Here is a 24,946-nt window from a genome sequence, read left to right on the forward strand (position 1 = left end):
GTCTACCCAGCAAAAAGGGAGCTGTAAACTTTAGCCATTTTGTTCATGTAAGTTATGTTGATTGCTTAAATGTATTCTAAATATTAGAAAATAATCTGATAACAGCATATTGTTTGTACTCATTTTCGTCTTTATTTTCAATTTAGGCTCTAGATTTCAAAGTTTGTTTGCCTGGTTAAATTTTTTTTGTTGAGCAAAATTGCTGTTTGTCAATAAAGATATCGATTTATATATCATAAAATGAATGTTTCTTATTAAATCCCAAGGAGCCATCCTAAGTTTTTGCATCTGGCCCCATTTTTACCAGAAATACCACAATTACTCTCTTCTTTTTCTCATTTTATCATTTGTTTCTCATTCATTCAGCTAACATTTATTGCTTTTTAAAAAAATTTTGGAAATTCTACAAGGTAAGCACAGTTATAGTAGTTCATCAAATTTAAGGTGCACTATTTTATATACTAGTAAAAAAGAAAAAATGCTGCTAGTTGAAGCATGAACTGGAAGATGACTTCAGAATTCAGACATGTTAAAATGTGGAAAAATACACATCTTAGTAGAAACTCTGGCATACTCTCTTCATCAGAGAAGACTCGTTCCTAACTGCACAGATGGTTCTCTTCCACCAGGCACGCAGTTTCGGAGACAGTTGTGTGTGGGTCAGTGCGGCAGGAAGAGGTCACTGCTCAAGACGGGTGCCTCTGCGGGCTTGCAGACCCTTTATGGCTCTGTACCTGCTGACCTTACCCGCCACCTCTTTTCTTTGTCTCTCTTTCACTCCCCACACACTCAGCGTTTATTCATCACAGTAAATGTTGAGCTGTTCAGTTTTGTTTGTTTCACTACTCTATGCCTTCATGTATTTCTTCCCATTTTTCCCTCTCACTGGTCCAGCTGGTAAAAACTTTGGAGAACACAAGTCACTTGTCACTCCCAGACTCACTTTTATGTTGCCATAGTACTGTGGACACGTAGTACAGTGTCTTGTTTACATTTTAATGTTGCAGTTTATTTCCTTTTTGTCTGATGCCTTTATGTCTTAATTCTTTTGCTTCCTCTCTCTATCACTGTGCACAATGCCTGCCACACATAGATCATACCGTAAGTACTTATTAATGAAATAAGTAAAATTTGATTCCAGTTTAGAAGATGTTTTTTGAAATCTATATTTTCAGGTTATGAATTACTTGGTAGGAATAGAGAACTAGTTTAACTGAATAGGGTTTTGTATATGAGCTATTATAAAAGGCCTTTCTTTGTAAACATCTAAATATTTGTAATATTCAGTAGATTTAAAGTACTTTTTAATCCTGTGTTTTCTACTAAGTGACTTGGAAAATGAGGTTGAAAATAAGAAAGCCCAGATATTAAATCTTCAGCATCATTTGTCTGCCCTTGAAAAGGATATGAAACGCAATGAAGAATTTCTTAGAAGGTGCGAACTGCATTATAAAGAATTAAAGGTAAAAAAACATCATTTTGTTTTCTTAACTATCACTTCCAAGTTATTTCTAAGGTCTTCCCATTCATTTAGTTAGACGAGTAGTTCTCAGATTTCTGGGCCTCAATCACCTTTATAGTCTTAAAAGAGCTTTCATTTATGTGGGTTTTAGCTATCTATCAATATTTACGTTGTTAAAGATTAAAGCAAAATTTAAGACTATTAATTCATTTGAAAATAGTAACAAATATGTGTTAACATAAGTAATACTTTTATGAAAAATAATTAATTTTCTAAAACCAAAAGTATTTATTAAAAAAGATTGACATTTTAATATTTTTGTAAATCCCTAATATCTAGTTTAGTAAAATTCAACTGAACTGTCATAGCAGCTTCTACAATCAGTCCATTGCTGTATTACACATCATAGCTATAAAGCTCCTGTACACTTGTAAAAAATTGATAGTAAAAATTGTTTAAAAAAATAATGTCTTAGTGTTTTTATGAAAATAATTTTGACCTTATGAACCCTCTGAACGAGTCTCAGAGACACCCAGGAGATACTGGGATTAGACTTTAAGAACCACTGGAGTAATCTTTCCGTAAGTTGAGGCTGGATGCTTCGGGAAAATATTTTCCCTATTAACTCAATGTTGTCCTCATTTTAAATGCTAAGATGGAGTACTTACATCTGTTTTGCATGGGAATGGATTAGCAATAAAGGTGATCAAAGCAGACTTTACAGAACTTCGTTTCGTTCATTTAATACTTACGTGTTTCTTTCATTAACTATGGAATCCTTCTGTAACATAAAATAGTAGAACTTTGTCAGTTAATACTTTCTTTCCAGGGTTTTTGTTATTGATTTATTTTTATGTTACTAAAATCTAAATACTTTTTTTTCCCCAAAAGATGAAAATAAGAAAAAGTATTTCTGAAATCCGGGAACTTGAGAATATAGAAGAACACCAGTCTGTAGATATCGCAACCTTGGTAAGATTTTTCTCAATTTAAATGCAGTATTAAAGGACAAAACCATCACTTAGGTTAAGAGTATGTACTCTCAACTTTTTTAGAAAACCCTTTTACTTGGGGCTACTTTTTATGATTACTGTCTCCATTACAAATAAAATAGAAATTGCCTGGTTTATGGCCTTCAAGTTCCTTAATATTTTGTACATAGAACTTGCACTCATAATAATTGGTTTTGTCTTCAACTTCATGAAATAGAACTATCAAAGCTGAATTTGTGTGTCTCAACAGTGCCCTTTCAAAACAAACTACCTAGCATAGTATTTTTCAGAATTACTATCAATGTAAGTGATGTCTTTCACTCAGTTGTAGTCGATCTCTGCATTGTTTTCCTTTTTCAAAGTTAATGGTTTTAATTTGCCACATATTTGTTACTCTGTTTTAATTTCCTCTAGGCATCTTTTTATGACATTCAGCTTAGCTTCCTGAGTTATGATAAGTAATGAATTAGATAGATTGCAGAGTCTTGTTAGAATGAATAAATATTTACCAGTTGTCTGCTGTGTACCAGGCCCCATGTTAAATGCTGGGGATATAATAGTGAACAAAACAGACCGAGTCCCTGCGGCGATGGGCTTTACTCCAGTGAGAATTTGTGTTCATTTTTTTTCTTAGTAATCTGGTTTTCCACTTGGTGTTTTTTGGTTTTAATTCCTTTTATTGATAGACTAAATTTCTTAAAGGTATGGACTGTGTCTTGTTTATTTTTGTCTACTCAGCATCTAACACATTGTCTGGCACAAGACACATATTTATACACTATATTTTGAAAGAAAACGTGAGTAGATAGAATAAAAGTTACCCTTTTGATGATGACCTCAAGCACAATATGGTTTGTCTTCTAAATGTAGTCCTTCCTTATTTTTGAACCTGTTTTCTTCTACTTCCTAATTAACCATTAAGAGTTTGAAAATATCCTGATGTTCTTTGTATTTGTCTTTATCTGATTTGCTTGTAGCCTGTAGTTTCTCCTCTTCCAGAATTGTTTGTCCTGTTTTTCTATTTGGTAACTTAAGTATTTTAATGGATTCTTTATGCTCTGTAAATGTTACCAGGAAGATGAAGCTCAGGAAAATAAGATCAAAATGAAAATGGTTGAGAAAAGTATGGAACAACAAAAAGAAAACATGGAACATCTTGAAAGTCTGAAAATAGAAGCGGAAAACAAGTATGATGCAATTAAACAGAAAATTAATCAGCTATCAGAGCTGGCAGACCCACTTAAGGTATATATTGTTACTCTGCTATATATATTTTTTCTGTTTTAGTTTGATATCTGCAGTATACTTGCTAGATATTACCCAACAGAATTTATGGTTAAATGTAAATACAATTATATAAAAACTAGGATGTAAAGCCATTTTCATCATTAGATCAATTAGACTTAAACAGTTCTGCTCACTCCTTTACGGAGAATAAATTTCCAAATTTCTGTCCCCACAGAAGATTACAGCTTTTGTTCCCTTTTTATTTTGTGGGATTTTTTCTTCTTTTAGAACCAGGGGCAGAGATACCTTGTCTGTCTATACGGTTTCTTTGCTTCCCTGTTCTGTTGTCCTGCCCACCTTTCCTCAGTAGCTTAAGGAGTAGTTGATATAAAAACCAATTTGAAATGAAGGGCTACCCAGTTTCTGTTTATTAACATATTTCCGTTATATTCCAGTCTGAATTCAGTTGGCTTTTTTTTTAAGCATATGCTTTTTAAAACCAAATCTAAGGAAATAAATTATTTAATAATTAAATTCTATAAATTTTACCATTTGGAATAGCTTTGTTATCAGTAGCTTATTATCATTTTCATTTTGTGAGTAGTTCAGTTATTCTCAAAACTTCAAATTTTGTTTATAAGACACTGAGAAGAGTCAATAGTATGTTTTAAGAGGAGAGAGTTTATGTTGACGATATAACCCCCGTTTTCGGCAGGAAAATTACCCCCTTTGAATCAAAATGTGTTTAGGTATTTTAGAAGTTTAAAAGAATTTGTGTGTATATGAACTTTACTGTAATTGTCTCCACTGATGATTTTAGAAAACATAATTTGTCAAAGGAAGTTAGAAGAGGAGCTGCATAGAAGCAACTTTTCCCTGTTTGTGGTGGCCTCTCTGTAGTTGCTTTACATAGAGCTGTGATTCCTGCCTGCTGTTGTAACGCAGGGTGGTTTAGTTTTTTCCATTTGAGGTAAGAATAAAAAATGGGAAGATAGACTGATAAATTAACTGTTTAAGAGGGATATAAAACTTTAATAATAAAGTTGTGAGGAAGGAAAAAGTATTAAAGCTAGTGTTGAAAAAGACAAGAAAGTCATTAATACAGGAATTAGAATTAAAAAGACAAAAGTCCAAGATAAAAAAGAGGTCAAAATTAGTTTTTAAAAGAAAATAGAATAAGAAAGAATAAAATAAATATGAAAATCGTCCAGAATAGGAAAGGTAGAATTCAAAATGCAGGAATTTTTTAAACAAAGGTAAGATAAAAGAAGTGTTTAAATGGGTGAAGGATTGATTAGGGCAACTTAAAATCAAAATGATGAAGTATGCTAAAACAATATAGAAAAAGAAATAATTGGTACCGAAATTATCCCAGATAACTTAAAATTAATAAGAAAAAATGAAAAATGAAAAATAAGCTATGTTCTGTTCTTTAGGGACCTCTAGGCTAAAGCAACTCCTTGAATTTTGGGAGTCCATAAATAAGTTCAAGAGGAAAAGATATGGGCAGAAAAGGCAGTAGGAATTCTTGATCTCTCTTTGCCTTGGTTACAAATAAGTGAAAGCTAGGAGGCGAGTCCTTCAGTAAACCTGCGTGCAGTCAGCCCATAGCCACGGGGTTTTCCTTTGCAATATCACATCCCACTAGCCATCAGTAACAACAGGACCAAGAAGATTTGGCTGACAAAATAATTTAATCCCTCAGAAACTGTCATCATGATGTATTATCAGCTTCTAGGTATAATCTGTTTGCTGTCAGGACATTTGTTCATTTGTGTCAGAGGGGTAGTGAAGAGTAGAGGACTCTGTTCAAATATGCAGTCCCTGAAATCTTGGCGTAGGGAATATTTTTCTCACTTTGAATGGTTTATTTTGATTTACACTGCAAACTTAATGCTTTAGTTGCAAGTTAAATTTTCTGTACAGAGAGCGTGGCCTACATCAAGTCTACGGTGATACCTGGTCAGCATTATTGGAATAGGAGGGCCTCTGTTTCTGATAGAGGTTATGAGTGTTTATTTGGATTGAGGCTGACTGTACTCTTGCAAATTCCAAGATCTAATGATTTACAGTTTTTTAAAACCTCATAATTGATGTAGGACTGTATGAAGCAAGTAGCTATAATACATATTGTAGCAATTTATTCAGTGTTGTTGAGTAAACTAAAATTGGTTATTTAGTCATCAAAGAGAATAAAAATTTTGAATGATTCTGTCTCTTCTAGCATCTCAGCCTATTTTTTTTAAAGGCTGTAGTTTCTTAAGGGTTAGAAACTACAGATTTAGGGTTACATCAGAGTTTAGTTTTATATCTTACATGTTCTAGTCCTCACCCCAAAACCAGGATGAATGTCACTAAGTGGCTTTTAATTTCTCTAGGTCTCTGTTCCACAATCAACAAAGTGAAATTAAAGGAAATACTCTCTTGGTTCCTTTTTAGTTTTAAATTTGATGGTACCTAGTACATAAATGTATTAAATATATAAGGACAAATCAAAAGCCATGATAAATGTGGAGAAAAGGACATTAACACCTAGAGTTCTTTTCATCCAATTTTATATCAAGTCTTTCCCTTTCTAAAGTTGCTAGGAGAAAAGATTAACCAGTATAAATGTGTCCTGATATAATTGACCCTTTAGCTCCACGAAGCTGATTTGATTCCCTAAAGCAAACTTGGGCATATTTATTTTGAAGGTTTCTACCAAAAATGATTAGAAAATTTAGTGTTCAACCATTCTGTTTTCATAAGTTATTCCAATTTCTAACCATAGTATCTCCTACTACATGAATTGCACCCATTTTCTTTTATTCTGTTCAAAGTAAAGGAGCAGCTTATCTCCATCCTCCATATAACAATGTTTTTATTTTTAATAGAAGTGTTACAAAAGCTGTATATTATCAATCGTCTACCACGGATATAGTTGTTTTTGGCAGTACGAGCAAGATGCAGTAATTTGTATTCTTAGGTCAGGAAATAGCCTAAATCTTCTCTGTTATATGAGGTAAATACTAGCAAGTTCTAGATACTTCACATGTTCTTTCTCTTCTCTTGGGATCTCTTCAAATCTTCTTTCTTGATGCTGCTGTTTTGGTTTGTGTTGGGTTTTGTTTTTAACTGTGACTGGCTTCTTCCGTTGAGCATGGTGTTTTCAGGATTCGTCCATGTTCTAATATGTATCTGTAGTTCATTCCTTGTATTGCCACACGTCATTCATCGGTTGATGGCCATTTGGGTACTGCTGCCATGAAAATTGGTGTACAAGTTTTTGAGCAGAGACGTGTTCATTTCTCTTGGGTAGAAACCTCGGAGCGGAATTGCTGCGCTACACGCTTACGTTTTGAACTGTTTTCCAAAGTGACTGCACCATTTTACATTCCAATAGTGTTTGAGTGTCCCAGTTTCTCCACATCTTGCCAACACTTATTATTGTATGCCTTTCTTCTTTTAACCGTCCTGTTGTGTGTGAAGTCGTATCTCATCGTGGTTTTAATTTGCATTTTTCTTATGTCTAATACTGTTGAGCAGATTTTCATGCTTTTATTGGTCATTTGTTTATCTTTGGAGAAATGTCTATTAAGATCTTTGCCCTTTTTTTCACTACATGTCTTTATCATTGACTTTTGAGTTCTTTATATATTCTGGACATGTATTTATTAATGTTTTTGATGCTATTATAAACATTACAGATTTTTGATTCATTTTTTCAATTATTCCTAGTATATAGAAATATTACTGATTTTTGTATTGGCCTCGTAGCCAGTGACCTTTCTAAACTCACATTAATTTAAAAGCTTTTTCTCTGGAATTTATTTATACACAGTCATCGCTCCTTTAAATACGGTTTTACAAAACTTCCTGTCCAATCTTTATACTTTTTATGTCCTTTTACTTATTTTAATTGAACTATCCAGGACCTCCAATAAATGTTAAACAGAAGCAATGGGACTATACATCCTTGCTTTGTACCTAACAAGAAAGCATTTGATATTTCATTTTGAAAGTACTGGTTAATGGTTAGCTGCTGTTTTTTCTTGTTTATATTTCCTCTCTTCATTTCTTTCTTTTGGGATTAGACAAGTAATTTTTAGTGTTCCTTTTTTAAATCTCCTCTACTGGTTTGTTTAGCTACAACTCTTGTTTTGTTTTCCAGGGGTTGCCGTGTGTTACAATACGCATCTTTTCCTTATAGTCTACTACTGTTTATTTTTAAAGTGATCTTGAAATAGCTTCATTACAATTATATTTTGTGCTCAAAATTGTAAAGTTAAACCTCCAGAAATGATGACCAAATAAGGCAGTGTTAAATTTCTTTGCAACCTTTCTTTCTCCATCCTGACTCACCTTTTTTTAAAACCAAGTTTCCTCTGTTGGGTACCTCTATTGTAGCTAGTACTTGGCGGGAGGGTATAGCTCACTGGTAGAGTGTGTGCTTAGCATGCACGAGGTCCTGAGTTCAATCCCTAGCCAGTACCTCCATTCAAACAAACAACCCTAATTACCTTCCCCCCTCAAAAAAAAAAACCAAAAACCCGGTATAATATCCAACACTTGGATTGTTTTAAGTCTTTTCAGGCTAACATGGCTTCCCGTGAAACCACCTTGTTTACCAAAATAAAGGTGAAAGCACCATAACATATGAGACTTCATGTTAGAACCGGAACATGAATGATAATGTGATGTCTTATTTTGGGGAACTCCTCGCTTCTGTTCAGACACACGTGAATGTGAGCTCCAACTCTTGCCTCTTCAGGCAGCATAATCCTGTCTCCTTTATTGAGTGGTCAGTTAGTTTATATCTGTGCTGATAATTTTTTAAAGCAGTCTTTTCTGTATAGATTATTTTGCTTTTATTTAAACAGGATGAATTAAACCTTGCTGATTCTGAAGTGGATAACCAAAAACGAGGGAAGCGGCATTATGAAGACAAGCAAAAGGAACACCTGGATACTTTAAATAAAAAGAAACGAGAACTAGATATGAAAGAAAAAGAACTAGAGGTTACCCATCACTTTCTTTAATGTTTTGTTTACAGCCTTAGTCATGCTGATTAAAGTGTGTTTTCCTTCACGTCCTGTTTCCAAACATAAGCAAGTTGTCTGATGAGTATCTGTTCTGTATGGAATAACACCCGTCTTGGGGAATCAACAGAGGAAAAGGCTGAGGGACTCTCTGAGTATGGGGACTTCATAGACTGACAGGAGGGGGACTTTAGGCCAGACTGCAGCAGTCCTGCCTCTGAGTGGTTTGGAACATGGCACTTACTCCTTCCTCTAAAATAGCTCCTTAAATGCCCAGCTTGGCAAGTGCATAGCAGCTTTATGTCAGAAAAAGGCACCCCTGCCTCTGAGTGACTTGAGTGTGAGCTGGGCTGGAATTCAGCTGCTACTTACTGGATAACCCTTGTTGACAACTGTTAAGTAGCAGCTCTGTTTCTAGAGGAGAGTAAATTGAAAGCAACCTTGGCCTAACCTAGAAGAGATGGATTCCAGCTTTGTTTTTACATGTCTTAGGAAAATTATTTAAACTCTGTAATCTATTGCCTTACTAGCTTAAGACTTATTTTATAAAAATTGTGAATATAAGTACTATGTGTAGAAGTGCTTTGAGGTTTTTAATATTTTACAAACATGAGGGTCTTTTTGTTTGTGTTTTCAGTACTATGTGGTGTTTAGAATCCATCCTAAAACACACAGAAAGCTATGCCTGACCTCAGCACTCTGGGTGCCAAACTTTTCATAACTGCTCCTTGAAATTTGTTTCACTAGGAAGTTATGGAGCTCTTACAAATTATTAAAGTTATGTGTACTAATGCAATTTTCTCTTGAAGATTTATGACAACTCTGGACTGTATTCTCATATAAAGCTTAGAGAAATAACATTGACATTAAATTGAATTAAAATACATTTCTTAAACATAAGTTCAGAATTTTACTTTGCATATTTTGGCACAAATAGTACATACAGTGAATTGTTACATCAAAGAAGAGTTTAAAGTTAAGCATCTGTTATCTTAGGAGAAAATGTCACAAGCAAGACAGATCTGCCCAGAGCGGATAGAAGTGAAAAAATCTGCATCAATTCTGGACAAAGAAATTAATAGATTAAGGCAAAAGATACAGGCAGAACATGCTAGTCACGGAGATCGTGAGGAAATAATGAGGTAAGTGATTGCTAGCTTTTCTCTTTATGATATTACCCTTGAATATTATTGAGACAAAAAATGTTTTATAAACTCAAATTTGAGTAAAGTGTTGCTATGGCCTATAGTTATATTTAAACTAGTCTTCCATAAGTGTGTTATTAATAATAAACTTTTCCTTTGAAATTATTACATAACTTATTATGGAATGACATTTTAACATAAATACCAATTTTATACCTGTAAGATTCATATAGACACAATATTCAGCTTCACAAGTAATCAAAGAAATGCAAATCAAAACAATTAGAAGCTGTTTTCATATGCATCAAGATGAGAAAAATACATGCTTCATGTCAATGAGATTTCAATGAAATGGATTATGTTTATATTACTCATGAAAATGGAAGTCCTAGTTTAGTTAGAACATGATTATGAAGCAAAAATACCTTGGTTTGAATTGCAATTTTATTACCTACTAAAGTAATTCTGAAAAGTTATCTAACCTCTGAACCTTAAATTTCTCATCTATAAAATAGGTGTAATTACAGTACTTACCTCATAGAGTTGTTACGAAGATTACATGACGTAACCCATATAAACAGAATATATTGGATACATAACATGTTAGATATTATTAGTCTTTCTGAAAAGCTTTAAGGCAGTTTATGTTAAACACCTTTACAAATTTTAATTTGGCCAAGTAATTTTGTTGTTATAATCCAAAATGAGAAAAACAGTTTGTACTTGGGTATGTTTATTGCAGTGTGTTTTTAAATTGACCCAGTAGTTGATTTACAATATTACATTAGTTTCAAATGTACAACATAGTGATTCAAAATTGTTATAGATTATACTGTATGGTTATAGAACATTGGCTGTATGCCCTGTGCTGTACAGTACATCCTTGTAGCTTTAGTTTATGCATAATAGTTTGTATCACTGAAAAATTAGAAATTGTATACAGCTGGAACATAATGATTGAATTGTAGTAGAAAATTATAGCTATTGAATTTTATGAAGATTTTTTTCATATTAAAAAAGGCAGGGAACAGGAATGATTTCAATTCTAATTTCAAAAAGATTTGGGGGAAAGGGTAAGAAAAATAATAGCAGAAGATTTTCTTTAAAATAGATCATGTTTTAAAAATACAGTGTAAAATGGCAGTGTGCGAATATCTTAGATTCTTTTCGCTGATATATTTATTTCCTTTAAAAAACAGAATATACTTCAGTGTAATATTATTTTGCATTTCACTTATATTGAATGCAGTTAACGTCTTTCCATGTCTTAGGGACCGTTTATTTATATTTCTTTTAATGTGAATACTTTTGATGTGAGGAATGTGTTTTGTCTTTTTCCAAATGACTACTTAGCCATTTGAAAGGTTATTTGTCCTCTGATTGTTTCCGTAAGAATGGCCATATGATAATTTTTTTTGTATTTTTGCAAGTTCAAAATTATTTGTCTCTAGCTTTTGAGTTGGAAAGGTAGTCTAGCCTCCTACAAAATCCTTTTCCTCCTGAATATCTATTTATGATGATACTAGTCTGTCAAGTTCTGTAACTTATCCAGAATGTCAAATTCTATGATCCTTTCATTGCATGCACAGTGCTTTTTAATAGATATGTAGATTTGAGTCTTACTTCTTGAAAGTTTTCTTTTGTTTTACTTTTAAGTATGTTCTGTCCTGTTGTTAGTTTTCTTTCCTGAGGTCTTTGGTTATACGTATGTTGCATATCCCTTGTCTTCTGTAGTTTGTCCAACCATTTTATCTGTTTTGTTTTTTTCTTGTTTTGTTTGCTTTTCTCATTTCTAATCTCTGTGTCTGTTGATGTTTTCTGTGTTTGCCCATGCGTCCTCTTGTTTTGTCTTCATATCTTTGTTTTTTGGGGTTTTGTTTTGGTTTTTGTCTACACTTCCCTGCCGCTGTCTTGGGTTCTGCAGGTTCTTGCTTTTCCTCCTCTTGTCTGGTTGTCACTTTCTGTTGTTTACCTGTCTGTTAGCTTTGATTTCTTTCATTTATCTATTCTTTCAGTTCTTTCATGTCTGCTTGAGATAATCCTTTGTGGTAGCACTTGTCTCGTGTTTTGTTTTAATTTAAGGTGTTCAACTGCGGTTTTAATCTGCTTTGTGACAATGTTGTTCCAATAAGTTTTCTTTCTAGGGAGAGTTTATCTGCTCTTTTCAATTCTTTTTTTCCCATAAATATCTCTGTATGGACGCTTTGTGCCTTTTTTGTTACTCGTTTTTTTTAATTGGTTGGATTTTCCTGGACTGGACATTTGAAGGAGGATGGGACGTGTAACAGAGCCTTGGCTGGAGTTTGCTCTTCACGTGTTGTCAGGATCTTTCTCTCCATTGCTACAGCAAGGAGCTGTCACCCTCCATGGTAGCACTTCTGAGTAGCCATGTCTCCCCTGCCTCTGTGACCTCGTTATGTTTAGACTAGGGCTGGAGTGGCGCTAATGCTCACCCTGTGTTCTTCTGGTCCCGCCTTGGCATCTTTCACTAAGGGGAACATGCCTTCCACTCTGATCCCGTCCTTTTTAGAAGGTCTGTGTGTGCTGAAATTCTCTTAAGATCTGCCACTCTGGGCCCCACTTGGGCACATTCTTCATCACCTTTCTAGGCTTGGACTTTGCTTCTGCCCAACCCTGCTAACAGCTCTCCCAGGCAGGGCAGCACACACTCAGTGTATTTTGTCTGGAGATTTCTGAAATCTGCTATTGCCAGGCCCCCTCAGCACTTCCTGTTCGTCCCTATTAAATATAGTTGAGACTTTACATGATGTTTCATTGAATGGCATTTATTTACTTAATATTTTGTTTATAAAATAGGCAGTATCAAGAAGCAAGAGAAACCTATCTTGATCTGGATAACAAAGTAAGGACTTTAAAAAGGTTTATTAAATTACTGGAAGAAATAATGACTCATAGATTTAAAACGTATCAACAGTTTAGAAGGTAAGTGCATTAAAAAATACTATCATGTGTATTTTTGGTTTTTCTTTGCTTTCACATTCTCCCTTATAAATAATAAAATTAAATTAAAAGAACTTTCCAGATTCAATTAGAAAAGATGGTTGGTGAGATCCTGAAACTGAATGAGAATTCTGGATTTGCAGGGACTTTTATAGTGAGCTTATCTAATTTTATCACACTCCCACTAGCACGAGTGGAATATAAATTAGTTGAATGATTGATACATTCACATGGACTGGCTGTAACATAGTAGCTTTTATTTTATGTGGGATGACATCTTTATTCATTTTATAAATGTTTATTCACTGTAAAAGGAAATGAAGTGGTAAAAATGTAAAGTCGTGGGCAAAAATCACCAAAAATTTCACCTGTTAACTGTGCACCATTGTTAGCATCTTGGCATATTTTCGTCTGGTCTTACGTGCTGATTTAGAGATGCTAAATGTACAATTCTGTATCCCTGTATTCTTTCTAATGGGCCCAATTTCTTTTTTCAAGGTGTTTGACTTTACGATGCAAATTGTACTTTGACAACTTATTATCTCAGCGGGCCTATTGTGGAAAAATGAATTTTGACCACAAGAATGAGACTCTTAGTATATCAGTAAGTATCTTAACTCTCTGCATGTGATCCTGAGGAGAGTTAGCTGCTGCATTTCTCTGCGTGATACGCTGATAAGCTTTAACCTGTTGTCATTGGACAACAAAAGATCTTATTTTCAAGTTAAAGATGGCCCTTGTTAAAGTTTTGAATATTAAATTGGTTTTACTAACTAAAGCTGCGATTTTAGCTGATTTTTTTCCCCAGACAACCACAGTATTTTCTTATGATAATAATTAGAAATTTTATTTTCAGTGACCAATGTTTACTTTTTCTTTTTACTCCACTGGTCCTTTTTTAAAATCCGTACAGCATTTTAAATTATGTGGCACATTATGTAAAGACCATATTCTCCTTCTCACTATAGGAAGCCAAGAAAGAATTTCTTAAAAGAATGTTTGACCCCACGTAATTATCTTTGTACTATTAGTTTTGGAAGGCGTCTCTAGATAGCCTCTTTCCGATTGACAAAGCCACCGCTTTCAACTTTGTGGAGTCTGTGTGTGTGGACTCTTTCATAGTCACGTGCATTCAAGGACGGGGTGTGGGATACAGTGTTAAAATTTTTAGTCAGGAGGTCAAGAGCAACTACCCACTCTAAATAATTGGGGCAAACTTTTCAAATATTGGCTTATTACTACTCTTAGTTGCCATAAGTTTTATTGTTTCATTTTAATACTTAAAGTAGTAATTTGCAATACATACATACAACAAAGGACTCGTCTAAAAATTTTTAATAATAATAATAATTAAGAAAAAGAATGGCAATGCCTTTAAAAATGGTTAAGTCAGGAACTCCATTAATTCAAGTGATAAACAGGCACAAGAAAAAGCGCTCAGTACCACTAGTCATCAAAGAAACACAGATTTATACCATAGTGAATTACTGTCACACTCCTGTTAGTGTGACCAAAATAAACAAGACTGATGCTACCTATGTGGTGAAGGGTGGACTTGGAACTCACACCTTTTAGTGGGCGTATAATTTGGTAGAACTAATTTAGAAACCTGTTTTTTCAGGGTCTATTAAAGCAATTCCACTTTTCAGAACTCTTCAAAAACTAGTAAAATTCATCTACTATGATTAAAGTTGGAATAGTGGTTCCCCTCTAGGGGCTGGTGGTGGCGGGAGAGGACGCAGGGACTCCGCTGCGATGCTGGACGTGTTCTGTCTTGACCTGAGTCCAGTTACCAGGCTGTGTGTGTGCATGTGTGTGTATATGTCAGAATTACTGAGCTGAACCTTAAGCTTTGTGTTCTTTACTGTGATAAATTACACTCTAATAAAAATGAAAAAAAGCAGAAAGTATTAGTTGTTTGGATGATACATTCCCAAAGCTATAATTGTACAGGACAACTGAAACTAGGCTTTCTAACATTATCCTCCCTGTTATTCAAAAGACTATTATTTCTTTAAGAATCTTTCAGTTATCTAGTCTTCATTTTACAAATAAGAAAACTGAGACTGAAGCCCCATGATAAGTTTACTAATAGACCAGGGATAAAAGTTAGATCTCCATAATTTATCTGGGGCTTCATTCATTAGAATGATACAAAACGTGGTTTGGGAGCAAGACTGCATCCTATTAGTTTTCACTTTCATGTAGGATTTTTTGTGTGTGTTTAGTTGGTTTTCTTTAGCTTTTTACTGCTTATGTGTTAATGTTGCTTTTTCATTTGGATTTCCATAGAGGATTTAGACTTCAGAAGATAAGCCTAAAATTCCAATGTATGTTTAAATTCAGAATGTTTTATAACCCTTAGAAGATAAGAAAATAAGTGAATGCTCACTCGAGAACCACATAATTTTTCATATAGTGTTCTGGAAAATATGTGAAGCTATGTGTCTGTTCAAACACATGATAAAACTGGTTGGTGCCCTGTTTTTTCACCTTGAGTGCATATATGTGTATCTACAATTCTGTCAACATGAAATAGAACTCCTTCTAATGTTACTTGTAATGTCTTCTCAGGAAATTATATGAAAGCATTATCTAACTAATTTTATTTTTGTTCCCATGAGCACTTGTTTAGTAAAGAGAAATTGTTAACAGAGAATTTATGTATTTAAGTTCATTGCTGCTGCTGTTCTTTGGCCAGCGGGGGCCTCTTTAAGTTGGTCCTGTGTCCTTTTTACATTCAGTAATTACTTTTAAAGTAGTTTAACCACTAGATGTCACTGTAATTCAAGTAGCAAGATTATCTTAGCACTTATGAATGTTTGACAAAAAGAAATGAAGAAAACAGTCCTATTTACAGTAGCACCAAAAAACAATAAAATACTTAAGAATAAATTTAACACTGGAAACTTAAGACATTGATGAAAGAAACTGAAGAAGACACAAATAAATGAAAAGGTAACCCTTGTCCGTAGATTAGAAGAATTAATATTGTTAAAATGTCCGTGCTGTCCAAAGCTACCTATAAATTCAGTACAATCCCTCTGTAGATTCCAAAGGCATTGTTCACAGAAAGAAAACCAAATCCTAAAGTTTGTATGGAATTTTAAAGATCTCTAATAGGTAAAGCAGTCTTGAGGAAAAAACAACAAGTTTGAGGCATTATATTTCCTGATTTTAAGCTATGTTACAAAGCCCTAGTAATCAAAACAGTATGCTGTTGGCATAAAAATAGACACATAGACCAATGGAGGAGAATGGAAGGAGCCCTGAAATAAACCGATGCATATATGGCAAACTAATACTTGAATAAGGAGCCAAGAATATACTATGGGGAAAGGATTGTTTCTTTGATAAATTGTGTTGGGAAAACTGGATATCCATGTACAAAGGAATGAAACTGGACCCCCTATCTTACACCTCTCCAAAAAACTCAAAACAGATTAAAACCTTAAATAGGCTTCTTGAAATCATAAAACTGCTAGAGGAAAACATAAAGAAGGAGCTCCTTGACATTGGTCTTGGCACTGATTTTTTTGGATTTGACACCAAAAGCACAAGCAACTAAAGCGAAAATGAGTAAGTGTAACTATATTAAACTAAAAAGCTTTTGCACAGCAAAAGAAACTGTAAAATAAACAGCCTACAGAATGGGAGAAAATATTTGCAAATCACGTGTCTGATAAGGAGTTAATATCCGAACTACATAAGGAACTCATACAACTCAATAGTCAGAACTGAACAGTCCAATTAGAAAATTGGCAAAGAACCTGAAAAGACATTTTTCCAAAGACAAATGGCCAACAGGTGCATGGAAAGGGGCTCGACATCACTAGTTATCAGCAAAACCACAACGAGGTATCACCTTACACCTGTTAGCATGGCTGTTATCCAAAGGAGAAGAGAAAACAAAAGCTGGCAAGGATGTGGAGAAAAGGGAATGTTCGTGCACCGTCCCTGTACCAAACTGGTAAAGCCACCTGGAAAACAGTACCTCAGTTCCTCAACAGATTAAAAATAGAACTACCATATGATTCAGTAGTTCCACTTCTGGATATACATCCAGAGGGTACGAAGTTACTGTCTCAAAGAGATATCTGCACCCCCACGTTCATGCAGCATTATTTACAATAGCCAAGACAAAGAAACAGCCTAGATGTCTGACGAATGGATAAAGAAAATGTGGTGTGTGTTTATACATACATGTGTGCATATATACGGATACCCACACGTACATAAAATAGAATCTTATTCAGCCATAAGAAAAAGGAAATCCTGCCATATGTAACAATGTGAATAAACCATGATAGTATTATGCTAAGTGAAATAAGTCAGACAGAGAAAGACAAATACTGCATGATCTCACTTACATGTGGAATCTAAAAAAGCCAAACTCATGAGAGCAGGAGAATGGTTGCCGGGATGAAGGAGTAGGGGAACGAGTGAAGGCTGACACAGGATACAGGGTATTTAAGATGAACAGATCCTTTCCTATGTTTACTTCTAGGAGTTTCATGCTTTCAAGCCTTCTGTTAAGTCTTTAATCCATTTCAAGTTAATTTTTGTGAGTGGGGCCCAGTTTCATTCCAGTTTTCCCAACTTAGTTTATTGAAGAGACTAACCTTTCCTAATTACATATTCTTGGCTCCTTTGTCAGATATTAGTTGGATTTATCTGCATGTGTTTGTGTGTTGTCTGTCCGTTCCATTGGTCTGTGTATCTTTTTATGCCAGTACAAATACTGTATTGTATACTTGAAAGTTGCTCAGAGAGTAGATTTCAAATATTCTCACCACCAAAAACAAAAAAACAAAAAAAAACTGTGAGTTGTTGGATATGCTAACCTTATTGTGGTAATCATTTCGCAGTATATACATGTATCAAATCAACATGTTGTATACCTTAAAATTGTACAATGTTAAAAGTCAATTTTATCTCAGTAAACCTAGGGAGAGACAAAAAAACTGTAACAGCTTTAGGAAGACTAATGTAGTTTGAATTATTTTGATCGCTAACATTTGCCTAACATTGGTACTTTTATTATAAACCTTCAGAATTTTGGTATGTTAGATCTGGTTATGGTGAGAAAATGTTTTCCATTTGGTTCTCTCAAAATAAAACAGAAACCACCATTATACAGCTCACTGCTGTACTGTAAAATATTTTAAATGGAATAGATATTTCCACACCACTAAATGATTTTGTTATCTTTTTTTTTTAAACTATGAATCCATTTTTTCTAATGCTAGCCAACCTTTTTTGTAAAGAATTTAATGTTTCTTTTCTATACTTTGTTTTTATTACCTCATTCAAGGTTCAGCCTGGAGAGGGAAATAAAGCCGCTTTCAACGACATGAGGGCCTTATCTGGCGGTGAACGTTCTTTTTCCACGGTTTGCTTCATTCTTTCTCTGTGGTCCATTGCTGAATCTCCTTTCAGATGCCTGGATGAGTTTGATGTCTACATGGTAGTGTTAACATTTAAATTCTCTAATTTTTTTTTTTTTAGTTAAATGTGTATTTTAAAAGGAAGCAACTGATTGTCTAGTTTTATCCCTAACAAAAAAGAGCCTTTAGCCTGTGACAAGTAGAAGAGAACTAAAGACACCCTGTTCTCTCCCTTGCTGACATGCCACACCGGTGGGGACCCTGTCCTGGGTTTCAGCCTGTTCTCTGGTTTATTTCCATCTTCCGTTTTAACACAGAATTCGGAGCAGTTCACCGCCCTGGCCTTGACTTACTCTCGCCACCATTTCTTCTCTCCCTTCCTTCACAGCCACGTTTTTCAAAAGAGCAGTATATATGACACAAGGGAGCAAGAACATTTGACTTTAAAGTTTAAAAACTTAAGATTGAGACCTGTCTCTGTGACTTGGACAAAGTGCCTGTCCTCTGGGGCTCAGTGTCTGCCTCTGTGAAGTCAGATGGCCAACCTCCCCGCCTCGCAGGGTCATAGTGAGGCCGCACGAGGTCTTGTGTGTCACGTACTCACTGTGGCGCGGACACACAGTAAGTCTCCCCAAATCAGCCGTCAGGCATTCTCTTTACCTCTCCGTGCTTCATTCTTTACTAACTCCACTGTAATCTGGGTTCAGACTACAATACTGCAGCAAAACTTGGTTAGGAAATATCATAAATGAGCTTTGATTCTTTGAAGTATTTTGCACCACAGAGTGACGTTCCATCTCCTAAACTGTGTCTTCTTACTGCCTCTTCGTTCTCGACCTGCCAATCCACCTGCCCTAATTTGGGTGCCCTTAAACATTTGAGGCCTTTGTTTTTTATACTGTTGTTAATTTTCCTGGGTACCGTATCCTACCTCCTGCACACCTCCTGCACACCTCCTCCCCCCCACACCCTCCCACAGTCCACAGTCTCCTACTGACATTTGGATACCTACCAGCTCTAAGTATCTCACTCCGACGTCTCTCTTGCCCTGTAGGCCCATCTGCCCAGCCTCCTGTTAGACACCATCTAGTGAACAACCCACTTCTTGAACTCAGCATGTCTGAGACTGAGTTTGTTTTCCACTCAAAGCCTTTCTTTTCCTAAGTTCCTGTCCTTGGTTAGTGGCAAATTCCCATCACCAACCCAGCACCTACTGCTCAACCGGTGATTCATCTGTGATTCTTTCCTTGTTATTCACACAGTAAGTCCGACCTCTGTTCCTCTTTTAAAATATCTCCCTGGTCTCTCCCATCTGCTCCTTCCTGTCACGTCTCCTGTCTTCACCTCTTGCTTATTGTAATCGTTTCCTGTCCAGACTCCCAGACTTCAGTCCTGTTCCTTCTTCTTTCTCCTTCACCATCTTGCCAGGTTTATCTTTCTAAAATAAACCTGATTGTGGTCACTGACTTGTTCAAAAGTCTCTGGTGGTCAGTTATTCTGTGTTTGATAAATGTTTGCTTCTGTAGGTCATGAGCTCCTTCACGGTACATCGTATCCACCTACTTTTTCAGTGGGATAAAGCTATTTGTAGTTTTCCAAACACTGCACCTCTGCCCTTTGTGTGTCACATCCATGTCACACTCCGACTCACCTTTTAAGACTCAGTTCAGATGTCACCTTCATGACCACCACCCTGCCAGGCAGGATTAGGGACTTTTTAGAGCTTCCTCAGCCCTACTTTACATCAACTCATACAATTATATTATTTTTATACTTTATAGTATAAAGTATTACATATATACACATTATTATATATATTATATATATTTCATTCTGTTGCAGTCCCCTATTTTCATGTCTGAATCACCCACCAAATTGTAAACTTTTTGAAATTATCAACTATTTCTTAATATATTTCTGCCTCCTAATGCCTAGCCCATAAATGGCATTTAGAAAATGCTAATTTGTGAATCAGGATTCGTACTTTTCAGTGCTGTATAATCCTTCAGTGTTTTTTTTCCCTATGGTATCATAGCTGAAGATTAGTTAGAAATTCCTCTGAGAATTGGCTTCAAAGCTAATTCACAAATCATAGAAGATCATTGTTCTTTCCATGCAGCATTTTTGTTCAGAATGACATTATGCAGTCTTATCACCGATTTTATTTGCCACATTTAATTCTGAACAACTTCTTTCTCTTTCAGAAACTTAGAGGTTCTTAATCAAAATGGCATTTTGCCTCATTGAAATTATTCAGAGAAGTGTACCCAACTTTGAAGAACAATCCAAAGGAAATGAATAAATTTTTTTGCTGCATTGGCAGCTCTGTTACTATTCAGTGACAGATAGGCTTTCCTAGGGCAGTGTTTTGAAAGGACAGTGTTCAGTTGGGGCAAGCTCTGGTGACTTTTGTTAATTTTAAGTTAGGTTGCTTTACAGATATGCCTGATGGAAGAATTTATAGAATGAGAGCCACTGAGCGGTATAGCCAGGATGCAGGTCCCCTGTCTGCCTCGGGAGCCTGAGTTCTAAGCCGCCGTGCTGTAGTGTCACACGTGCTTTCATTTGTCTGTGTTTTCGAATTTCAGGAGTTTTCAGGGGGTGGGTACTTTGATGTTTAGCTTTTTCTGTTTTTTAACTCAGATTAATGTATTTAGCTTCAAAACCTGTTATTACCAAGCATTTTTTCTTACACACTGATGTGCTGTTTAACTTACTTTAGAGATTCAGTCAAGAGATTAGTGTGTAAATTTAAATTGGCTCACATTGTACAAGTTGTAGAAGATGACGAGGAAGGAGTTTTTAAAACAGCTTAAAATCATTGAGGGAAAATTTGACAGAGTAAATTTGAAACTAGTCACTTTTGATACCTTTCTCCTGAGTAATTATACTATTATTTTATATATTAGATTCATTCCATAACATCTAGTTGTATCTTCTGACTATTTTCTGATTATTTTAATTGTTGAGTATATTTGAGGCAGGGAGCTATACTTACAAATACTTTCGACTATAGAAATTACATGGAAGATACCTATGTTTTCGGGTTTTTTCCCCTAAAAATTTTAGATATCTTCCCCTGTGCGTATGAATTGCTTGGCCGCATAGATAAGATATGGATGATCTCTAGATAAAAATCCAGGAGTTTGCAACAGCCAGCAGGACGCTGCTTTCCCAGGGACGTGATTGACATGGCAGCACTCTGACTTCTGCCTTGTTCCCCAGGACATGGTCAACCGGAGAATCGCGATGGACATGATCCTCAAGATGGCAGATTCCCAGCGCTTCAGACAGTTTATCTTGCTTACCCCTCAAAGCATGAGGTAATGAGGTAACTTTTTAAAACTCTCTGTGAATACGCACACACACACACACACATATATATATATGTGTATATATATATATGTATGTGAATACACACACACATATATATGTGTGTGTGTGTGTGTGTGTATATATGTATGTAAGTATATAAAAGGGGACAAGAAAGCTTTTATATTCTTTATTTTAAAAGTGCAGATGCATAAATGACCAGTAAAAAGAAAAATTAGCCTCTAAACTAGTTCTACAGATTTAAGGTAGTTTTTCCTTATTAGATATTTAAATTTTTATTTGGGTTATCTCCCTTCCATAACAGGGGCAATTTTATTTGAATATGATTGTTGACTTGTTAATATTTCTACTTTGAATCTGCTCTTCTGTGGTTGTCATGACCAACTAATATAAGTTAATTTTGTAATTCTACTTAGACTAAAGAAACAGTTTATGATTTCCCTAGTCTCGACTCTTTTCCTGGTGACTTACAGGTACAAGTCTTTCTAAATAAAGAACTCTACTCTGCTGTCAGTCAGCACTTAATGGGTACCTCCGAGGTGTCAGGCTCTGTGTCACTTAAAGTTGCTGTTCTGTCTCTAACGTGGTCACTTGATCATATGGGGGTTTACATTTGTGACTGAAAATGCTCAGGTGACTCCTTCCTGGCTAGACAAGAGGAGTAAGAGGTAGAAATAGCTGAAACATAAATCCCCTTCATTTCTTCTTCCTTTAAACTGAAAAGCCATGGTATGTAGCAGGAAGTCAGTTTTCCAAAATGAAAACAACTTCCTTATGGCAAATGATACTTCTCCTAGAATTTCAGATGCTAACATATTCCCCCTATTAGCAGATCACAGCCATTTAGACATACTTTCATGACGTAGTATTAGAATTTTTTCTGATGTAGAAAATTTTTCTTGGAAGTTGGAGTAATTAATTTTGCTTCCTCTAGTTCACTTCCATCAAGTAAACTGATTAGAATCCTTCGAATGTCTGACCCTGAGAGAGGACAAACTACGTTGCCTTTCCGACCTGTGTCTCAAGAGGAAGAAGAAGACCGGAGTTGATCTGTGACCTAATGTGCCATGTCCTCGTGTTGAAAGATCTGTAAAGGGAAAAACATTCAGGACGCTTTGAGGAAATAAAATGAAATTGAAGATATTCTAAAATAAACTCCTTTATGTATCTGACCACAACAAAACATGTAAATAAGCCCAGGAGACCAACCACAACCAGCAGTTTTAAATTACTGTTGCTTTACTTTGAAAAAATCAATTTCATAGTACCGGTTTTAAATCTTTTTAAGTTTGTTTGTTTTTTATTTAACCATCTACTTTTATAGATTCTTTTTCAGAAGTAAAATTTTGTACATATTTACATGTACATACCTGTTTAGTTTGGGTTCATTTCTATAGTATTTTGTAAGAATGAAAATAAAAGTTTGAGCACCTGGTTATATTTAGTTTTGCTTTCCCAGAATATTACTTTATTCTCATTGCAGGGGGTGGAGCAGCGCACAGGCGGGCTGTGGACAGGGACCAGCTTACAGTGGATTTATTGTCTGCTTTTTGCTTATTAATGAGGAGGGACCTACCCAGGACTGAAAAAAACTTTGGTCAGAATCTCTGCACAGGTAATTTTTAACCCTAGAGATACAACTACAGATTTGGACTGTAGTTTTAATCACTGTGTTCTGTCACATTTAAGATGCTCTCTGTTTATGAGGCACTTTCTCAGAGTACTAAACCACTGCCAGCTCTGACACAGTGCCTTTCAACCCCTGAGCCATCGTCCACCCAACTAAACGCTGGAACTGGATTATGGCATGTGTGCACCCTGACCTGAAGCGTGCCTGCCTGCTTTCTCGTCCCTCAGTTTGCAGTCCAAGGCCTCTCAAGTTCTAGCTCTGCTGGGAGGCCAGAGGGACTGTGCAGCGCAGGCTGAGGAGAAGGGGGAAAGCTGGGGTGGAGGGCGGCTCCCCCTGGAGCAGAGAAGTAGCTGGGAGCCAAAGGCCCAGCTGCTGGTGGGGAGCTGATGTCAGTTACAGGACACATCCTGATTAGCGCTGTTAAAAAGTCTGCTTCTTAGAGTGATAAATATAGCCTGTCGTAAGCATTGGTGTTAAAGAACTTTTTCTTTTAAGAAAACATGGATAAACTACTGCCTATGTTTGACACTAAGATTATTGCTAACCTTTTTAAAAAGATGTGGATGTCCAACAAGAAAAATTCCCTATATTGTTAGCAATAAATATGTATGAAATTGAAAAGGAAGTATGTTAAGAAAATGGCAGTATTTTAAAAGCAGCGGCATTGTTACTGAGAAAAACTGGGGTTTGTGTTTGCTTTTGGTGAGGGGAGGGACTCTAATTTAGTCTTAAGTTGAGATAAATTGGCAAAGGAAAAGTCCAAAAACTTTTGCGTTTCTATTCTAAGAATTTACAGAAAGAGGAAACATGTGCCGGATGTTTTAAACACCCCCCCACTAACCATACAAAGTCTGATTTTTTTAAAGTTACATTTATAACTCATTTGTATCAAAGCTATTTTAACATACATGTGCTTTTTCAAATAAAAAAATGAAGTAGAATATACCAAATGCATAAACTTTTATTAGTTAAATAATTTCAGTGTCTGAATTTGTGTGATAGTTTTTGAGCGTTACGGTTCTTAATACAGAATGGGAAATAGAATCCTCAGGTATCCAAGCAGTTTGTTGAGTTGAAGATTATTCATTGCTTTGGGCTCACAGTTTTGGTTTCAACTATTATAAGTGAAAATATCTTCAGTTATTATTCTAATTGATACTAATATTAATTAGAATAAAAAATTGTCTTTTTGAAATACGTGTAACTTTTAAAAATAAAACTTTAAGTTTACATGTACTTAGGGTCATGCTTTTGTAAATTGGGGAAGGTAGTATTAATTGACAAAACCAAACCTCTTCAGGAGTAGTAACTTGAATGCCTCATACAGAGAGGACTTTTCGCCACCGGTTCGTCGTCGGGGCAGCTATGCCTGGACTGAGCCATGAAGTCCAGGGAAGCAAGGAAGAAATGCTTCCTTGGATTCTTAAATCCTACCTTCTCGGATCTTTTGGGGGTGGACATGATTAAAAATTATTCTCAAAATGACGTATGTGATTAGTGCTAGTAAACCGGATGTAAAGGCATTGCATTCTTAAATATTTTCCATATTTTCCCTTCCCTTCCTCCCATCCCCTGGTTCTTTTTTGCATGTCTTCAAAATGTCTGGGCTGTTTATTTATGGAGACCAAAATGCTTCAATTCTGTGTAAGAAACTGTTGGCTGGGACTCACGCTGGATCAGAATTGTTGCCAACTGTGATTGAAAACCAAGGAATCCAGAACGTCTGATTGAGTTTTCCTGAGTACACATTAGATGTCGTACAATTGAGCATGTCCTCAGTCAGTCACTTTC

General features: G+C 35.5%; 1 protein-coding gene across 5 annotated transcripts in view; it reads left to right on the top strand.

The window, feature by feature from the left end:
* SMC6 (structural maintenance of chromosomes 6) overlaps positions 1 to 24,946 on the top strand; it is an 82,407-nt gene that overhangs the window by 42,767 nt on the left and 14,694 nt on the right. For 2 of the 5 annotated variants that reach the window (XR_012059205.1, XM_072938172.1), the window contains exons 18-27: positions 1,328 to 1,463; positions 2,354 to 2,434; positions 3,529 to 3,699; positions 8,541 to 8,678; positions 9,696 to 9,841; positions 12,662 to 12,787; positions 13,304 to 13,409; positions 18,120 to 18,272; positions 21,418 to 21,515; positions 23,009 to 23,140. Coding sequence is in view for 4 of the 5 variants with exons in the window: in XM_072938172.1 (XP_072794273.1) it covers positions 1,328 to 1,463; positions 2,354 to 2,434; positions 3,529 to 3,699; positions 8,541 to 8,678; positions 9,696 to 9,841; positions 12,662 to 12,787; positions 13,304 to 13,409; positions 18,120 to 18,272; positions 21,418 to 21,515; positions 23,009 to 23,111 (1,258 nt within the window). In the remaining variant the exon portion in view is untranslated. Of the gene's footprint in view, positions 1 to 1,327; positions 1,464 to 2,353; positions 2,435 to 3,528; positions 3,700 to 8,540; positions 8,679 to 9,695; positions 9,842 to 12,661; positions 12,788 to 13,303; positions 13,410 to 18,119; positions 18,273 to 21,417; positions 21,516 to 22,459; positions 22,961 to 23,008; positions 24,392 to 24,946 lie in introns of those variants that run through there. The other 3 variants (XM_072938170.1, XM_072938173.1, XM_072938171.1) reach the window with 2 other exon arrangements.

Source organism: Vicugna pacos, chromosome 15 (genome assembly GCF_048564905.1).
Source record: "Vicugna pacos chromosome 15, VicPac4, whole genome shotgun sequence".
Taxonomy (NCBI): Eukaryota; Metazoa; Chordata; class Mammalia; order Artiodactyla; family Camelidae; genus Vicugna; species Vicugna pacos.